We start from the raw sequence: 14,998 nt of genomic DNA on the forward strand, positions 1-14,998 counted from the left end.
CTGTGCTTTGCACATATGCCCGAGCTGTTCTCCAGCAAACATGAGGCTTGAGTCAGTGACTCGATGCGCCAAATGGTTTCAGCAACAGTACACTTATCATTTGATACTGCATACAGATTAAATCAATGGTGGGGGTATATTTTTGTAGCCTCATTTTGCAATGCACCTTTTCTGTCTTTTCTGCCCCCGTACCTACCTTTGCAAGGGAAGCTAGGTACTACACTTTTTTTTAAAATACTGTTTTGTTCCCTTCTAGTATTAAAAGTTCATTTCAAATTACTTTTTTGCTTCCCTTTGACGAGACTTCTAGAGATTATCATCTGTTAGAGCAGGGACCTGCATGCAATAAATTGAGGAAAACCAGCCAAACTGGGCGTATCACGTTTGCACTGTGGGGAACAAAATTATTGCAGATGCAGAACATCTCCAGTCGAATGATGGCTTGTCAGCCTAAGCAATGGACAATTTCCTGCAAGCAGCCCCAACATCTTGCTGCCGTGTGCTCCACTGTCTTGAATCACTCCCCACTAGGTCTTTCTCACTTCCATTCAGTTATCTTCCCAACCTCCGCACAGTACCACCAACCTGAGCCCCACAATAGAATGCTCAACCAGTGGTTCCACAATAGCTGCAGATCTGGATTAGCGATGTTCCAGCAGCTTCTCATGGGGTGCATCTGAGATATTAGCGTGCGGTCCTTTGCCGGGGTACAATCATTGATCTAGGCTTGCTGTAAGCATTCAGAACTACTAAGATGCTGGTCACTATGCTTGACAGGATTTTCCACACCTATGTGCAGTATCTATTGCACGCTGACATTTACTCTTCAGGATGCTTACTAGGTGTCATATTCTCAGTCTCTTGGAATATTGAGGGTGTTTTCTTCACATAAGAGCTGACAGGAATGCAGAATTCAGAAAGAGCACACCCGTTGGTCTTCATGTGCCCAATTTGATCCCTCCCCAATAAAATATTCTCTGACTTATTATAAAATGCCTCCATTCACCATTTGGCACTCTGATTTATTTTATACCTAGGCGTTTTTGACTGCACCTCTTACGCTCAAATCCATAGCACTACAATAATAACCCTCTCCCACAGACAACATATTTCCATCTCTATGTAAGAATCCTTACCTCACGCAACCAGCTGGGACAAGAGCTTTCACTCATGCTGCTATCACCTCCATTACTGCGCATATTCTCAGTGGAATTAAAACGGCCCATTCCATGGTCAGCTTCCATGGTACCCCGGAAGCCTCCACTTGGATCACTCAACATTTCCTGCTCACTCTCGTCCTCTTCCCCTCCAACACTTCCATCTCTGGAAACCTGAGCAACTGATGGAAAACAACAGGCAAAAGTGGGCTCAGTTGAAACAGTAACTTACTGTCTGTAAAGTTATTTCTGTTGGATAGAGTGGAGTAGCTCTCCCAGGTTCCTCATAAGAACTCTCTTGTGGCACCCAGTCTAAACCAGAAATTGCTTTCAGCAATGTCCAGCCAGTGGTGGCACATGGGACTGCAGACCGGCATCTGCGCAGTGCCACAAAACACGTCATGGGTGTCCATTACATAATTTCTGCCCACTTTACCCATTACCTTTCAGAGACTGTGGACATAAAAGGCAGGGTCAAAATCAAAATCAAAACAAAAACTAATAACACAGGAAAATAGCTGGAAGGGCAGTAGGTAACCTATGCGAGTCGTAGTATCCCTCAGTAAGAACCTCATGAAAAGAAAGCATCTGATTGGCACTTGATCCCACTCACACAGCCAAACGGCAAAACCACTGACACACCCATTCATATACCCACCCACCCATCACACACACAACCACTCACACAACCATACAGACTATCATGCACCCAGTCACACATCCTTACAGCCACCCATATAGTCACTGATACATCCACTCAGAGAACCACTCACACACCCACTCACAGACCCACACAATCACACTCACATATCTACGTACACGCCCACACAACCACTAACACACCCACTCACATACCTCTGCAGCCACTTACAGACCCACACAATCACACTCACACACCCACAACACATTCAGACACCCACTCATACAGCCACTCACCCAGCCATTCAGACTCACACAGCTACTTACACATCCACTCACTCACTCAATACCCCGAAAACTAATAATTTATGTATCATTGTAATTCGTGTATGTTTTAAGTCCATGATCTGAATGTACTTTCAATTTTTTGAATATGTCTCCAGTCCTTGTTCTCTCAATGTGTATGTCCCTTAACAGTCCTGTGTTACTATGTATTTTATTGTGATTAATTATACGTTCCAGCACTTTATGGTATATGATTATTAATATACCATAAGATTCTTAATTTTGGTGGTTGGTGTCATATAATTTATGGTCTACATCAAAGCATGATTGAGTCATCAGACCTTCATAAAATATTTGTGTGATAAGTAATGTTTTTTGTGAAAGAAATACAACTCCCCACATAACCAATTGTAGTTGCATACGACTAGATTTCCCAGGTTCTGAGGGATACTGAGTCACCCCATTACTATTAATAGACTCTAAAGCAGTCCTCTCCAAGCGGTGGCTCAGTCCGAGGATGTTGCAGAAGACTGTAAAAGTGTATGTAAGACAGCTTGGCCAACTCTAACCTGTTACCTAGCCAGGATTTCCACACAGTAATGTTTAGTAAAAGTGTGAGGAGTGGACCAAGTAGCTGCTTCATATATGTTCGCTAGTGGTATGTTGACCTAAAAAAAGCAATAGAAGCCCCTTTCTTGCACGTGAAATGGGGTCTGGGACAGACAGGTAGGAATCTTTTACCCTTAGCACATCAAGTCAAGATACAGTTGAGAAGCCAGAGCAATACCTTCTTTGGAAATAGCACAGCGTTTATGTGGTTTGGAGTAGGGCACAGAGTTTTATGAAAAGGTTTTGTTCTATCCACATAATGCATTAACGCTCTTTTGACATCTGGGTATGCAAGATGCATTCTGCTACAGACTCTGGGTGTGGAAAGAAAACTGGCAGCTCAACTGCTTGATTGGGATGAAAACTGAAAACCACCGTAGGGAGATTTTTTGGGATTGGTTCTAAGGTCCACCCTGTCTGGTCTGGGTGGACTTGGGGAAAAAAAGATCTTCTAAGGTGAGAGCGTGTATCCCACTGACTCGCATGAGGGAAGTAATAGCTACAAAGGCGGCCACCTTCCATGAAATAAACTGCACTGGACAAGAGTAGAGGGGCTCAAAAGGAGGGCCCATGAGCCTGGTTAGTACCATGTTTAGATTCCACACCGTAGCAGGAGGCATCCGGAGCGGGATAAACCATTAAGGGCTTCCATGATAGCCTAATGGCAGGTCTTTGAACAGCAAAGTGTGCTGCCTATTCTGTAGGTAAACAGCCACTGCAGCCAAATGTAACCGAATGAAAGTGTGAGCAAGGCCTGTCGGTTGAAGGTGAAGAAGGAAGTAGACAAAGTCTTGTCCTGACTGTTAGGGGATTGATATGTTTTGGAAGACAAAAATGGATAAAGTGCTTCCATTTTGCTGCATAGAAGGCTCGGGTAGTAGGTCTACGTGTTTCACGAAGAATGGACATACATTTCTTTGATAGGCTAAGGTAACCAACATCTCAGGAGCCATATCGCAAGATTGAGTTGAGGATTGGAGTGTCAGAGAGTAATGTGATTTTGTGTTAGAAGGCGCGGCCTGTGGGGAAGCTTCTTGTGAAGAACTAGCAAGAGTTCCAGCGGGGTGGAGTGCCAAGGCTGGCACACCCAGGTTAGGGCTACTAGGATGAGGGTAAGAGAGGTCTGTCTCAGCTTGCGAACTATGAACAGTAGGAGCAGGCGAGGCAGAAAAGCGTAGTTAAATAGGCCTGTCCTGGTCATCCATAGTGCGTTGTCCAGGGACTGTGGATGGGGTAACCTGGCGATTAAGTCTGGGCATTTCATGTTTTCGGCAGTGGCGAACAGGTCTATTTGAGGAAAACTCCACTGCTGGAAATAGAAAAGTAGGGTCTGAGGGTGGAGTTCCCACTCGTGGACTTGTTGATGCATCCTGCTGAGCAGATCTGCCAAGCCAATGTCCGGACCAGGAATGAACTGTCACCAACTGCACCTTGTGATGTATTGTCCACTTCCCAAATGCTATGGACTAGAAAGACAGCTGGGGTGAGTTTTTTCCCACTTGTTTCTGTAGATAAAACATGGCTGTGGTGTTATTCATGTGGACTAGAACAACCTTGTCGCAAATGATAGGAAGGAATGCTCGAAGTGCAAACTGAGTATCCAGCAATTCCAGGTAGTTGATGTGGAGGCCCTGTTACGTGGATGTCCACAAGCCCCGGATTATGTGATCTTGGAGATGCGCTCCCCATCCGGTGAGAGAGGCATCTGTGGTGATGATCTCCTGTGGAACTGGATCTAGTAAGGCAGTCCTTGCAACAGATTGTTGGGGGTTCCACCACTTTACAGAGCAATGCGTACGGCCCCAAATTAAGACTAGATCCTCCCACTGACCCTCCGCTTGAGACCACTGTGCTGCTAGGCACTGCTGTAAGGGATACATGTGTATCCTTGTATGAAAACTATTACAATGCAGGATACATTACTGTCCTGACGATCTGGATGAAACAGAGGTATTAGACTTTGTAAAGCGTGGACCCTGGCAAAACTTGGGTGAGCCTTCCCCACCCTTGAGTCTAGGGTGGCCAAAAGGAACGGTTGTGCCTGAAGGGGTTGAAGGGCTATGTTTATTGTAAAGCCCAACTTGTGAAGATCTATGGTTGTTGTGTGTGCTCTAGATCAGCCGGTCACTGAGGTTAGGGAACACATGGATGCTACCTCGCCTGAGGGGTGTGGACACTTGGTGAAGACTTTGGGGGCTGGTGTTACCCAGAAGGGCAGTACCTTGAAATGATAATACTGTTCACTCACCACAAGGATGGCTGAGGGAAGGCAGAACAGAGTTGGCAAGACATCAGTGAGTGACAAGTATTTTCTTTCTCTCCCGGTCTGGAGAGGGTGTATCCGGTGCTCCCTTAGAATACGCTCTCTTCCTAGCGGTATCAACAGGGAATCAGGGGGTAACTGCACTTTGATGTAGGGTGGGTATGATGGAGAAATCAAACTTTTTGTCAACAAGTGTGTGATGACTAGCTTTTACATTCTTGGAAGCTGTCCCCAGCAGGCTTGAGCATGCCTTTTAACATGGGCAATTACTGGAGGGACATCTGTGTAAAGCAGAGGGTTTCCACTAGGGAATATTTGTCCCCAGACTGAACATATATCTCAACTTTATGGAAAGCCGCAGCCCTGTAAAAGGCTAGTGGTAAGAGGTAGTCTCATCGGGGAAGAGGGCTTGGCGGGGCACAAGTCCGGGTAAATATCTGCAGAGGGATCTGCTGATAGCCATACCAAGGGTCAGGAGCCCTCGGGTCATCAGGTGGATCATAAGGGATATAGGGAAACCCAGGGCTGTCCCCATCCCGTAAATAAGGAGATCTCTGTGGGAAATGTGTGTGTGGGTTTCCAGGTAGCAAGGGAGAGGCAGGAATAGGAGGGGATGGAGGAGGAGGTAGAGGAGATGGAGGAGAAGGAGGTCGAGGAAGAGAAGGAGCAGGCCTGAAAGGACCAAGTAGCAGTGAAGAGGTGCCTCTGTCGTGATGCCGAGGCTTTTTGGGCATCAGCTCCGAAGGAGGGTGAAGGGCCTCCTCGAATGGGACTCTCCTCTTGTGAGAATCATTGGTTGGCGGGGCAGACTTAGCCAGGATCCAGCAGGTGCCCTGCTGGCCAGCATCCAAATGTTCCTGGAGTCTCTGCAGGATAGTTTGGTCACACTCCACTGAAGATGGTGTAGAAAGCTGGCTCTTGATAGGAAATACAAAAAAAAGGTATATCGTACAAAGAGTCCAGCTATTCTCTTACTAGTGGACAGGGGCTTGTGCTAGCAATCTGAAGGTGCTCTTCTAGGAGGTAATGTAGTCAAGCAGTCTTAGGCTTATCAGAGTGGAGTGTCCGACATCTACAAATACACACATTAGTCAATAAATGATGCGCACAACTCAATATGGAGATTCACACCAATTTATAAAAATAACACGAATCTTTAGATATATTTAGGTACTAGAATCAATACGATCAGGTAAGTATGTTTTTCAATAGAAATACTTTTGCATTCAAAAAGTCGACAGTGCATTTCTCAGAAGCAACTTTTTTTTAGAAATATTTTTATTTGCATTTTCAACCAATTCAAAACAGCTAGCATGTCACAAGAAGTCACTCAAATATCCCTGACCACCCCAACCACAACCCACAGCATCATCGCCATGCCATGCACCCAAACTAAATCCCGCTCTTCCGCAGGTGAGACTTTTAGTAAACTACTCCCCTCACCCCCCTCCCCAACTGAAACTCCCCCAGAGTCTAAAACACATGCCCAGTAACACTCCATCTCGGCGCACATCAAAATTCAAAAGGACCCATATTGTGCTAGTCGGCTCCCAAACTCCCATCTAGTCCATGATACTTGCTCCATTTCCCCCATATTCTACGGAACTTCGGGGGCATCCTATCACTTTGTGTGACCCTTTCTGCCGCCATATACATGTCCATTCCCCTCCTCCATTCTCCTAATTGAGGGGGGTATTAATGCCCCCCCTGCACGTGCCACGTCTCTTTTAGCCACCACTAATGCCAATAATGCAAAAATAAGTTGTGGGCGGCTCAAGTCAATGTCATTGGAAAACCCCTGCAATACGAATTTAGGGTCTAAAGGAAGTGTGGTCTCTAGCACCTTACTCAGCTCTCCCAGTACTTGTAATCAGTATGTGTGGATGGCAGGGCAGTCCCAGATGATATGGAGAAGTCCCCCTGCGGATGTCTACAACGCAGACAGTTTGGATCATTGGCCCGGCCCATTCGGTGGAGTTGAACCTTGTCCAAATATACCATGTGTATATTCGGGGCATATTCTGGCAGGGTAGAGGAGAGCAAGCTCTCGGTCCTCCATGCATGTCGCAATTGCGCGTATTTAAAAATTTGGGTGGGGTGCAGCCCAAACTCCAATGCCAAAGGCTTGAAGGATTTAAGGTCCCCCTTTGCCACCACATCCCCCAACGTAGAAATTCCGATGTCATCCCAGCCATCAAAGCCCTTGAGTTTGTGGAGTTCCCTCAACCAGGTACAGTTCCATATCGGTGTCTGTTTTATCGGTGTACGTGTCCATCCCAATATCTTATTCGCCCTATCCCAGACCTCTACGGTTATTTGCGTGGCCGGAAGTAGACGTCTTCTACCTGGACCCCCATATAAGTAAAATAGACAAGAGCGAAGTGCCATGGTGTCCCTTTGTAATCTGTAGGTGGGGTGATCAGCCGGGGCATGGAGCCATTCATTTACCGGCGCCAGATGCTCTGCCCAGTAGTATGCCTCGATGTCCTGCAGGGATATCCCTCCATTATACTGGTTTCGCTGCAACGTACTCAGAGCAATCCTTGGTTGCTTCCCCAGCCACAGCAGGGAGCGCATTTCTGCTTCTATCGCCCGAAACGTCTGTCTGGGAAGAGGGAAATATTCATTTTGGAGGGCATACAAAAAGCGGGACAATGTAATCATTTTTAACATTGCGGCTCGGCCAAGTATCATAAGGGGGAGGGCTTTCCATCGCAGGGCATCCGCTGCAAAATTCGTTATGACTCGCTGAACGTTTTTTTGGTAGGAGAGATTTCTATCGGTGGTTAGGTAGATCCCCAAATACGTGAAACCCGTCTGCGTTACCTGGAGAGCCCCCGGGAGAGGGGGCCACGTCTCCTCAGTTCATGGGCTTAACAGAACCTATATATGCCAGTTTATCGCATAGCACGAGAAGGAGCCATACCTGCCCAGGAGCCTGAACAGTGCGGGGACGGTGACAGCCGGTTGGGTAACATATAACAGGATGTCGTCGCATATAGCGAAATCTTTTCTTCCTCTAAATCAGTCTGCGTAATTTGGAAACCCCGTATCTCCTTTGTCTGCCTGACCTCACAGCCCACTATTTCAATGGTGAGGGCGAATAGTAGGGGCGGACAGAGGGCACCCCTGTCGGCTTCCCCTTCTAATAGGGAAGTCCTCAGATAATAGCCCATTTACTTTAACCTGGGCTCTTTAGTCTGCATATAGGAGTCCCACCCATTGCCTGAATTTTGGGCCAATGCCAAACTTGACCAAAACCGCTTCTAAATAGGGCCTGAGAACGGGGTTGAGCGCTTTTTCCGCATCCAAGGAGAGGAACATGTGTGGATCATCCCGGTCCTGTACCGCCATAGGCCAGTTGTGAGTTCGCCGTAGGTTCTGTCTGGTCGCCCGGTCTGGTAAGAAGCCCATCTGATCTCGATGCACCAGGCCCGAGATCACTTGGCGTAAACGGAGGGCCAGTATCGTCGCCAGGAGCTTAACCTCTATGTTGAGGAGGGAGATGGGGCGATAAGATGCACAATCCTCGGGGGGCTTCCCTGGTTTATGGATGGGGATGATCGGGGCCAATCTAAGATCTAGCGGGAGGGTACCCTCTTGAGCCGCGTCCTTAAACAGTGCCAACAAGTGCACCACCAGGAGGTTTGCCCCTTTTTTATAAAATTCTGCTGGGAGTTCATTTCGGGCCTGGGGACTTCCCCGGGCGCAGTTTAGTTATTGCCTCCTTAAGTTCGGTCACCGATATGTCTGCTTCAAGTTCCTCCCTATCCTCAGCCGCTAAGCTCGGGGGTTTGAATATTGACTAGATGTGCTAGGATCTCCTCCGGGGCACCCAGTTCCCTGGCCTTATAAAAAACCCTAAAATAGGAGACAAATGTCTGTACCATTTGTGCATCTCCCTTTTGCGCCTGTCCCTGGTGGTCCACTATGCTTTCTAACCATCTGGCGTCCAATTCCTTACGGCTGAGCCAGACAAGGAGCTTACCAGATTTATTCCCAACGTCATATAACCTATGAAGGGTCGCCTGTGTTTTAGCCTCTTCTGTTACTAGGGTTCTATAGCGCTGTTGTGTCTCAGTCAGGAGCCGGAGGATCTGTGAGTCACGTCCCACAAGATAGCGTTTTTCTAGCGCCAAAATTTGGGTTTTCAAAGTAGTGAGCTCCTCTTGTGCTTTCCGCTTCTCCCAAGTTATTCGGTGTTGGGCTCCAACACGGAGCACTGTCTTATAGGCTTCCCACACTATAACGCCAGATTGCACCGAGCCTACATTTTCCGCAAAATACACTGTCGTGTCAGCCAGGAGACCCCGCAATATCTCAGTGTTCTGCAGGTCCCAAGCCATCCACCTCCAGTTTCCACTTCTCGCCCTGGGCCTCCTCCCTGTCCTATCCATCAGTGGGGAGTGGTCAGAGATCCCACGCGCCAGGTACTCTGCCTCACAGTCAGTGCCTGCGGCCTGCCGCGGAAGAAAAACATAGTCCAGTCGAGAGTGCACCTTGTGTGCGCCAGAATAGAATGAATAAGTTCTAGTGTCCGGGTGGAGGTGCCGCCACACATCCATCAGACCCAATGTGTTTATCACCCTGGCCAGTTGTGTAGTCGGGGAGTGGTCGATACGGTTCCCTGAGAGGTTCATAGGGATGGAAATGATGTCGTTGAAGTCACCCCCTATAATGTGTAGTGTATCTGGGGTATCCAACAGGATATCAGTCAGCCCATGTAGAGTCCTGGCCTGAAACTGCGGGGGGGCATAGACCGAAACTATTGTGACCCTCCGTCTACCCCACACCCAGTCACTCCCGCGTACGTACCCTGGGGGTCTGTCCATGTTGGAGTTATCTTGAAAGGGGGAGATTTTTTTAAGCAGGATTGCAACCCCCCGGGAGCCCGCTGTGTATCCCGCTAATACTGTGTAAGCTCCTCTCGCTAGAAACCCACACTTTGTACCCTTGAGGTGGGTCTCCTGCAATAGGTTTACATCTGGGTGGACCCGTTTTAAGTATGACACCAGCCCTCTCTTAATGTTATCCCCTAGGCCATTTACATTCCATGTGAGTATCTTGTAGGGGTCAGTCTCCATCCCATCTGCGGGGAATCTACGTTCACTCAAGGGGGCCATAGGCATGAGTGGTCAGAGTATATCCCAGGTGGGGGCAACAAGTGGCACGCGCTTCTGAGAAACCATGTGACCGCTTGTGCAAAACAAACTTAAAAAAACCAACTATAGAACTATTGTAACCCCCCCGCCCCAACTCCCCCCCTCCCCATTTCGCATTCCCCGACAGTCGCTGGGGAGTGAACCCCAGGGTGGTGGAGGTCTGTAGCCCTCCCAGTCCCAACTCACGCCACAAGTTCCAACTCTCGCAGCAGTCTCAAAATTCTACAGAAAGAACAAGAAAGAGGAGAAGAAACAGAGGGAAAGACCGAGCCAATAAGAAACGCAACTGCCAAAGCGAGGGAACGGCCGAGAGTCCAAGTCTGTAGCCACCCCAGGGCTATCGCCTACGGCTCTGCGGGTGTCCTCTAGGTCTCCGCAGGCTTCAGCAGATGGAACAAAGAAAGAAAGAAAAAAAGAATAGAAACAAAAGAGGTGGGTATCCAGCTTGCATGTTCCAAAATGTCAATCCAGTCCACGGCCAACCTCGCAGGCCCCTGTTCACGATTGGGAATCCCGCGGGTCTCCTTGGGTAGCTGCAGCATCCGTCGTTGCATCCTGTTCCATCGCCAGTATTCCAGCGGCCAAGGGGTGCATAGAGGGGCCCTCAGGCTCCTCTTCTCTGGAGAGAGTCTCCGGTTTCCGTGTCTGGTTGAGGATGACCAGGGAGGCGGAGTGGTTGTGAGCCCGCAGAGAGTCCAAGGAACATCCACTGCACCATCTGAATCTGCCAGTGTCTTTTGGGGCATATGGAGTTGCCTCCAGAAGTCAACCCCTGCGTGCCTGTCGGGGTCTTAGTAATCTTTGTGGGCCCGGGGACCGTCTGGCGCCCGCCCCCCAACACCGAGGACACATCGCTGCGTGTCGGCGCTTCCGGTCGCCCCAATGAGGGACGTTCTTCCAGCCAGTGCCAAGTCTCCTCTGGCGTCTGGAAGTAGTGGGATTTGCCCATGAACAGCACTTTCAGTTTCGCTGGAAAGAGTAACATATATTGAATCTTATGTTCTTGCAATTTGGCTTTTATGGAGTCAAATGTACGTCTCTGCTTCTGCACCTCCCTACTGTAGTCTGGGAAAATCATTATGCGTGTGTTCTCATGCCGGAGTACCCCAAGCTTTCTGGCTTCCCCGAGGATCTATCTCTATCCAGAAAGTTCAGAAAACATGCTATCACGGGTCGTGGCTGCGCTCCTGCAGGTGGTCGGGCCATCAACCCCCTGGGCCCTCTCTATGACAAAGCAGGTAGAGAATTTGTCTTTCTGGAAGGTGCGTAGTAGCCATGAATGCAGGAACTAAGGCATGATTGTTCCCTCAATTCCCTCTCTAAAGCCCACGAAGCGGTAATATTGTGGCGTGCTCTATTTTCCGCATCGTCCACCCACCATAGAAGGTCTTTGTAGGAGGCTTGTAGTTCCGTCATTCGTTTACGCATGTCTTGTAGCGAGTCTTCCGCGTCACCCAGCCTAGTCTCCGTCTCTGTGACCCTATCTGCCAAATTCCTGTGTTCCTGCCTCAGGAGCGACACCTCCATGCCCACTGCACCGATCTTCCCCTCTAGCGCCGCTCTGGATGTGTGAATTGCCTGAAGGAGGGTGTCCGTGTCCGAGCGGGGGGACGAACGTTCCTTGGGAGGGGGGCAAGGACCTTCGTGTATTGGTCCATCTTGCCCTGTCGCGGCGACTTCGGTTCTCCATCTTTGCCCACAATGGATGATGTTGGGACGGGGTATGCAGAGGGTTCTCGCCCTGAATGATATTGTTCCAGACAAGTGCACAGCTTTATCCAGTAGCCTCACCTTGTGGCGGATACCCCGCTGCTATCACTGGGCACCCCCCACTCCGCATGTATCACCCCTGCAGGTGCCCTTCAATGCAGGTCTGTGTACTTGCAGTCAGCGCCCCCAAAGCATTGTGTTGCAAGCGATATCTTCTGTGGGCAACCCAAGTCCGAGCTTCAGGCGGGGGCCTCCTCAAGCCTCATTCACCTCCACGAGGGTTCATGCACTGCCTTCAGATAAATTGAGGCCTCCCAACACAGGAAGGAATTGCTAGGCCCTCTGGGGCACTCATCGCCGGGCCGCCTGATCACGCAGGTTGGGGGCTGCCAGTCTTTCCCAGCCGTCTCATCGCTGATAAGTGGGTGGGAGAGAAGGCGAGGAACGAGATCCGCTGTTCCGGCGGTAACCCCCAGGCCTCACCGCACTGCCCCGGTCACCTACCTGCTCGCCAGCTGCAGCTCCTCACCAGTGCTTGCCGCTTGGCAGTCCTCAGGGATCAGCGCTCCCTCAAGGATCGCTCCCTCTGCTACCCTCGCACCCCGGGATCGTCACTATGCCCGCCCAGGAAGGCTGCGCCAGTTCGACGTACCGGGCACCTCCGCTCTCAGGCAGTCCCCTCCGGAGTCACACCACCTCTCCCGGACGCTGGTTCAGCAGGATTCCAGCAGTCCCCGCCATCCGTCTTCCCCCGCAGCCTCAACGCGCCTGAGCCCAGCCGCACTCCGACACACTTCCGGAGCGGGCGGGGAGCTCGCTTGCCCGCGGTACTCCACGGCCTCAGGGACTGCCCTCGGGGACTCCCCACCCCGCTCAGGCAGTCCCAGGTGGGGATGGGAGGGCAGCTCACCTCGCCGGCTCCTGTCCACTGTAGCCTCCACAGTGCGTTCCCGGTCTCTCAGATCGTCTCACAGCCCACTCAGTATCTCCACGGCGCCATCTTGGGTCTCGCTCTCGGCGGCAAGTCGGGACGATGTTTAGCCAGCGCAGCTCCTTCAGGGCATTCAGCTCCACAGCTACCAACTTCGGGGGTCATCTAGGTCTCTAGGTGTGTATAGCCAGTGGTGTCTGGGTCGGCAGGTCGCCAGAATCTATGGCGTATCAGGCTTTCAGCAGGAGCTCGGCGAAAGCACGTCTTACTCAGCCATGCTGCTAGCGACGCCCTCCTCTCAAAAGCTACGTTATACTATGGGAGAACAAGTACAGCATTCAGGTACAGTACAGCAACCTACAGGACCAATCTCTTGGACTGAAGGTGAGTGGTGTGCAAGGTCCAAGGCAGCACCAGCAAGACACCAACAGCGGCACTAGGGCGGCCAGGCGCAGGGGTGCAAACCAGCATCAGGTGCCCAGTCTTAGTCTGTGGGGATTTGTTCGGACTGAGAGGTCAGTCAGGCTGAATCAACAGGGGGGCTTTCATGATGCTCGGGGGCACTGGGACAGCTTTGGTCCACTTCTCCACAGCCCAGGGGAGACGGTGCAGAGGTGTTGGGTTTTTCTAACTGGAACCAGTCACGGTAGAGGGGGCCTGCGAACAAAGGCTGCAGGCGACGTGGGTGGGGGTGGGGGTCCACGAGAGGCAAAGCCATAGTGGACTGTCTCTGGAGAGTTGGGGCACTTAAACTGTGACTTGGAGCGCCGGGTGCTGCGATGACCTTAGGCGTCGGGTTTTTGTGGTCTTGGAGTCCTCTTAGGTGTCTTTGGGTGCCTGCAGGATGCAGGGAAGCTGCTTCACAGAAATTGATTCCTGGGTGTAGTGCTGGAAGGGCCTCCAGGCTCTGGAGACATGGCAGCTGCAGGACAAGTCGTCTTTTGGCACAATTGTCGAAATCAGCAGGCATGCTGGCAAGGTTGGTGCCACGTCAGTTGGTGGGTCTTCTGTCCTTGCTCTTGTGACTCTTCACGTTTGTCTTCTTTCAGGTTGGCAGGATCTGCTTTTCTGGTGCCAGGGGCTCCCCTAAATACTGAATTTAGGGGCGTTATAGGAGTGTAGGTTAGAAGATAATGGGCTACCGATCCTGGGGTCAGTATGCCCCAATATGAACACTTACTGTGGGAAGTGGGCATAACCCTGTCCTAGAGTTCCTAAGTTAGCCATCACAAAGATGGCCAACTCTGAAAAGTCCTGTCCACTTCAGGCTAGGCCACCTTATGGGTGGGTACTAGCCTGGGGGAGGGCACACCTACCTGCCTACCTAGCTAATTTTCACACCTGTCCAGGTGTCAAAGGGGGCCGGTTTTCTCTCTCTAAGGCGGTGACTTCTTTGAAGTTCGCCTGTCTGAGAGTGATAATCAGCAGGTCATCCTGTGGGAGGGAGTGTTATCAACCTCTTCCTGAGCAGGCTTTGTTTCTGATCTCTCGAGAGCAAAGACTTTTACCCTTGTGGGTCAGAAACTGGTCTCTGGTGGCAAGCTGGCAGAAACCAGTCAGCCAACACACCAGGGGGCTGTTAGGTTTTCAGGGGGAACCTCTAAGGTGCGTTCTGGGTGCATGTATCAATAAATCCAACACTGGAAATAGTGTGGGTTTACGAATACGAGATGTTTGATACCAAACTTCCATATTTTCAGGGAAGCCATGCAAGTATGCGATCTACAGCTTATATGCCTCAAACACTCATTTTTACCAGTGTCCAGCACATGTTTTTAAATGGCTTCCCTGTTCACTTGCATTGGCAACAATTGAACTGATCAGCACAGGGACATATATGCTCATGCAGATATGTCTTCCCATGAAATCTAATGCACCTTGCCTTAGGGCTGTAAGGCTGCCTGTAGGGGTGGCGTACAAATATTCCAAGGAGTGTTAGGGTACATAGCATACAGTGATGAGTGGAATGTCAGATTTTCACTTTGTCTGAACCAAAACACACAGCCTGAAGTGGCGTCTGTAGGTGTTTGGTGAGGGGTTCTGTAGAGTGGCATAATACATGTGGCAGCCTTTAGAGCCCTCTTTTGTCTCCTTGCCCCAAGTACAAGGGGTACCACTTACTAGGAACTTACACCGAGTGCTAATAAAGGTCTTGCCAATTGGGTATAATTACCCAGTTTTGGGAAAGAGATCTGGCACTGAGAACCTGGTCATCAGGAACCCATGCACATCCAGTCAACAT

General features: G+C 50.1%; 1 protein-coding gene across 2 annotated transcripts in view; it reads right to left on the reverse strand.

Annotated features, from left to right (window-relative positions):
• Positions 1-14,998, reverse strand: part of NEK9 (NIMA related kinase 9) — a 245,752-nt gene that overhangs the window by 10,686 nt on the left and 220,068 nt on the right. For both annotated transcript variants that reach the window (XM_078659920.1, XM_078659921.1), the window contains one exon: positions 1,137-1,339. In XM_078659920.1, coding sequence (XP_078516046.1) covers positions 1,137-1,339 — 203 coding nt within the window. The remainder of the gene's footprint in view (positions 1-1,136; positions 1,340-14,998) is intronic.

The sequence above is a fragment of the Lissotriton helveticus genome, chromosome 9, assembly GCF_964261635.1.
Source record: "Lissotriton helveticus chromosome 9, aLisHel1.1, whole genome shotgun sequence".
In the NCBI taxonomy this organism is placed as follows: domain Eukaryota; kingdom Metazoa; phylum Chordata; class Amphibia; order Caudata; family Salamandridae; genus Lissotriton; species Lissotriton helveticus.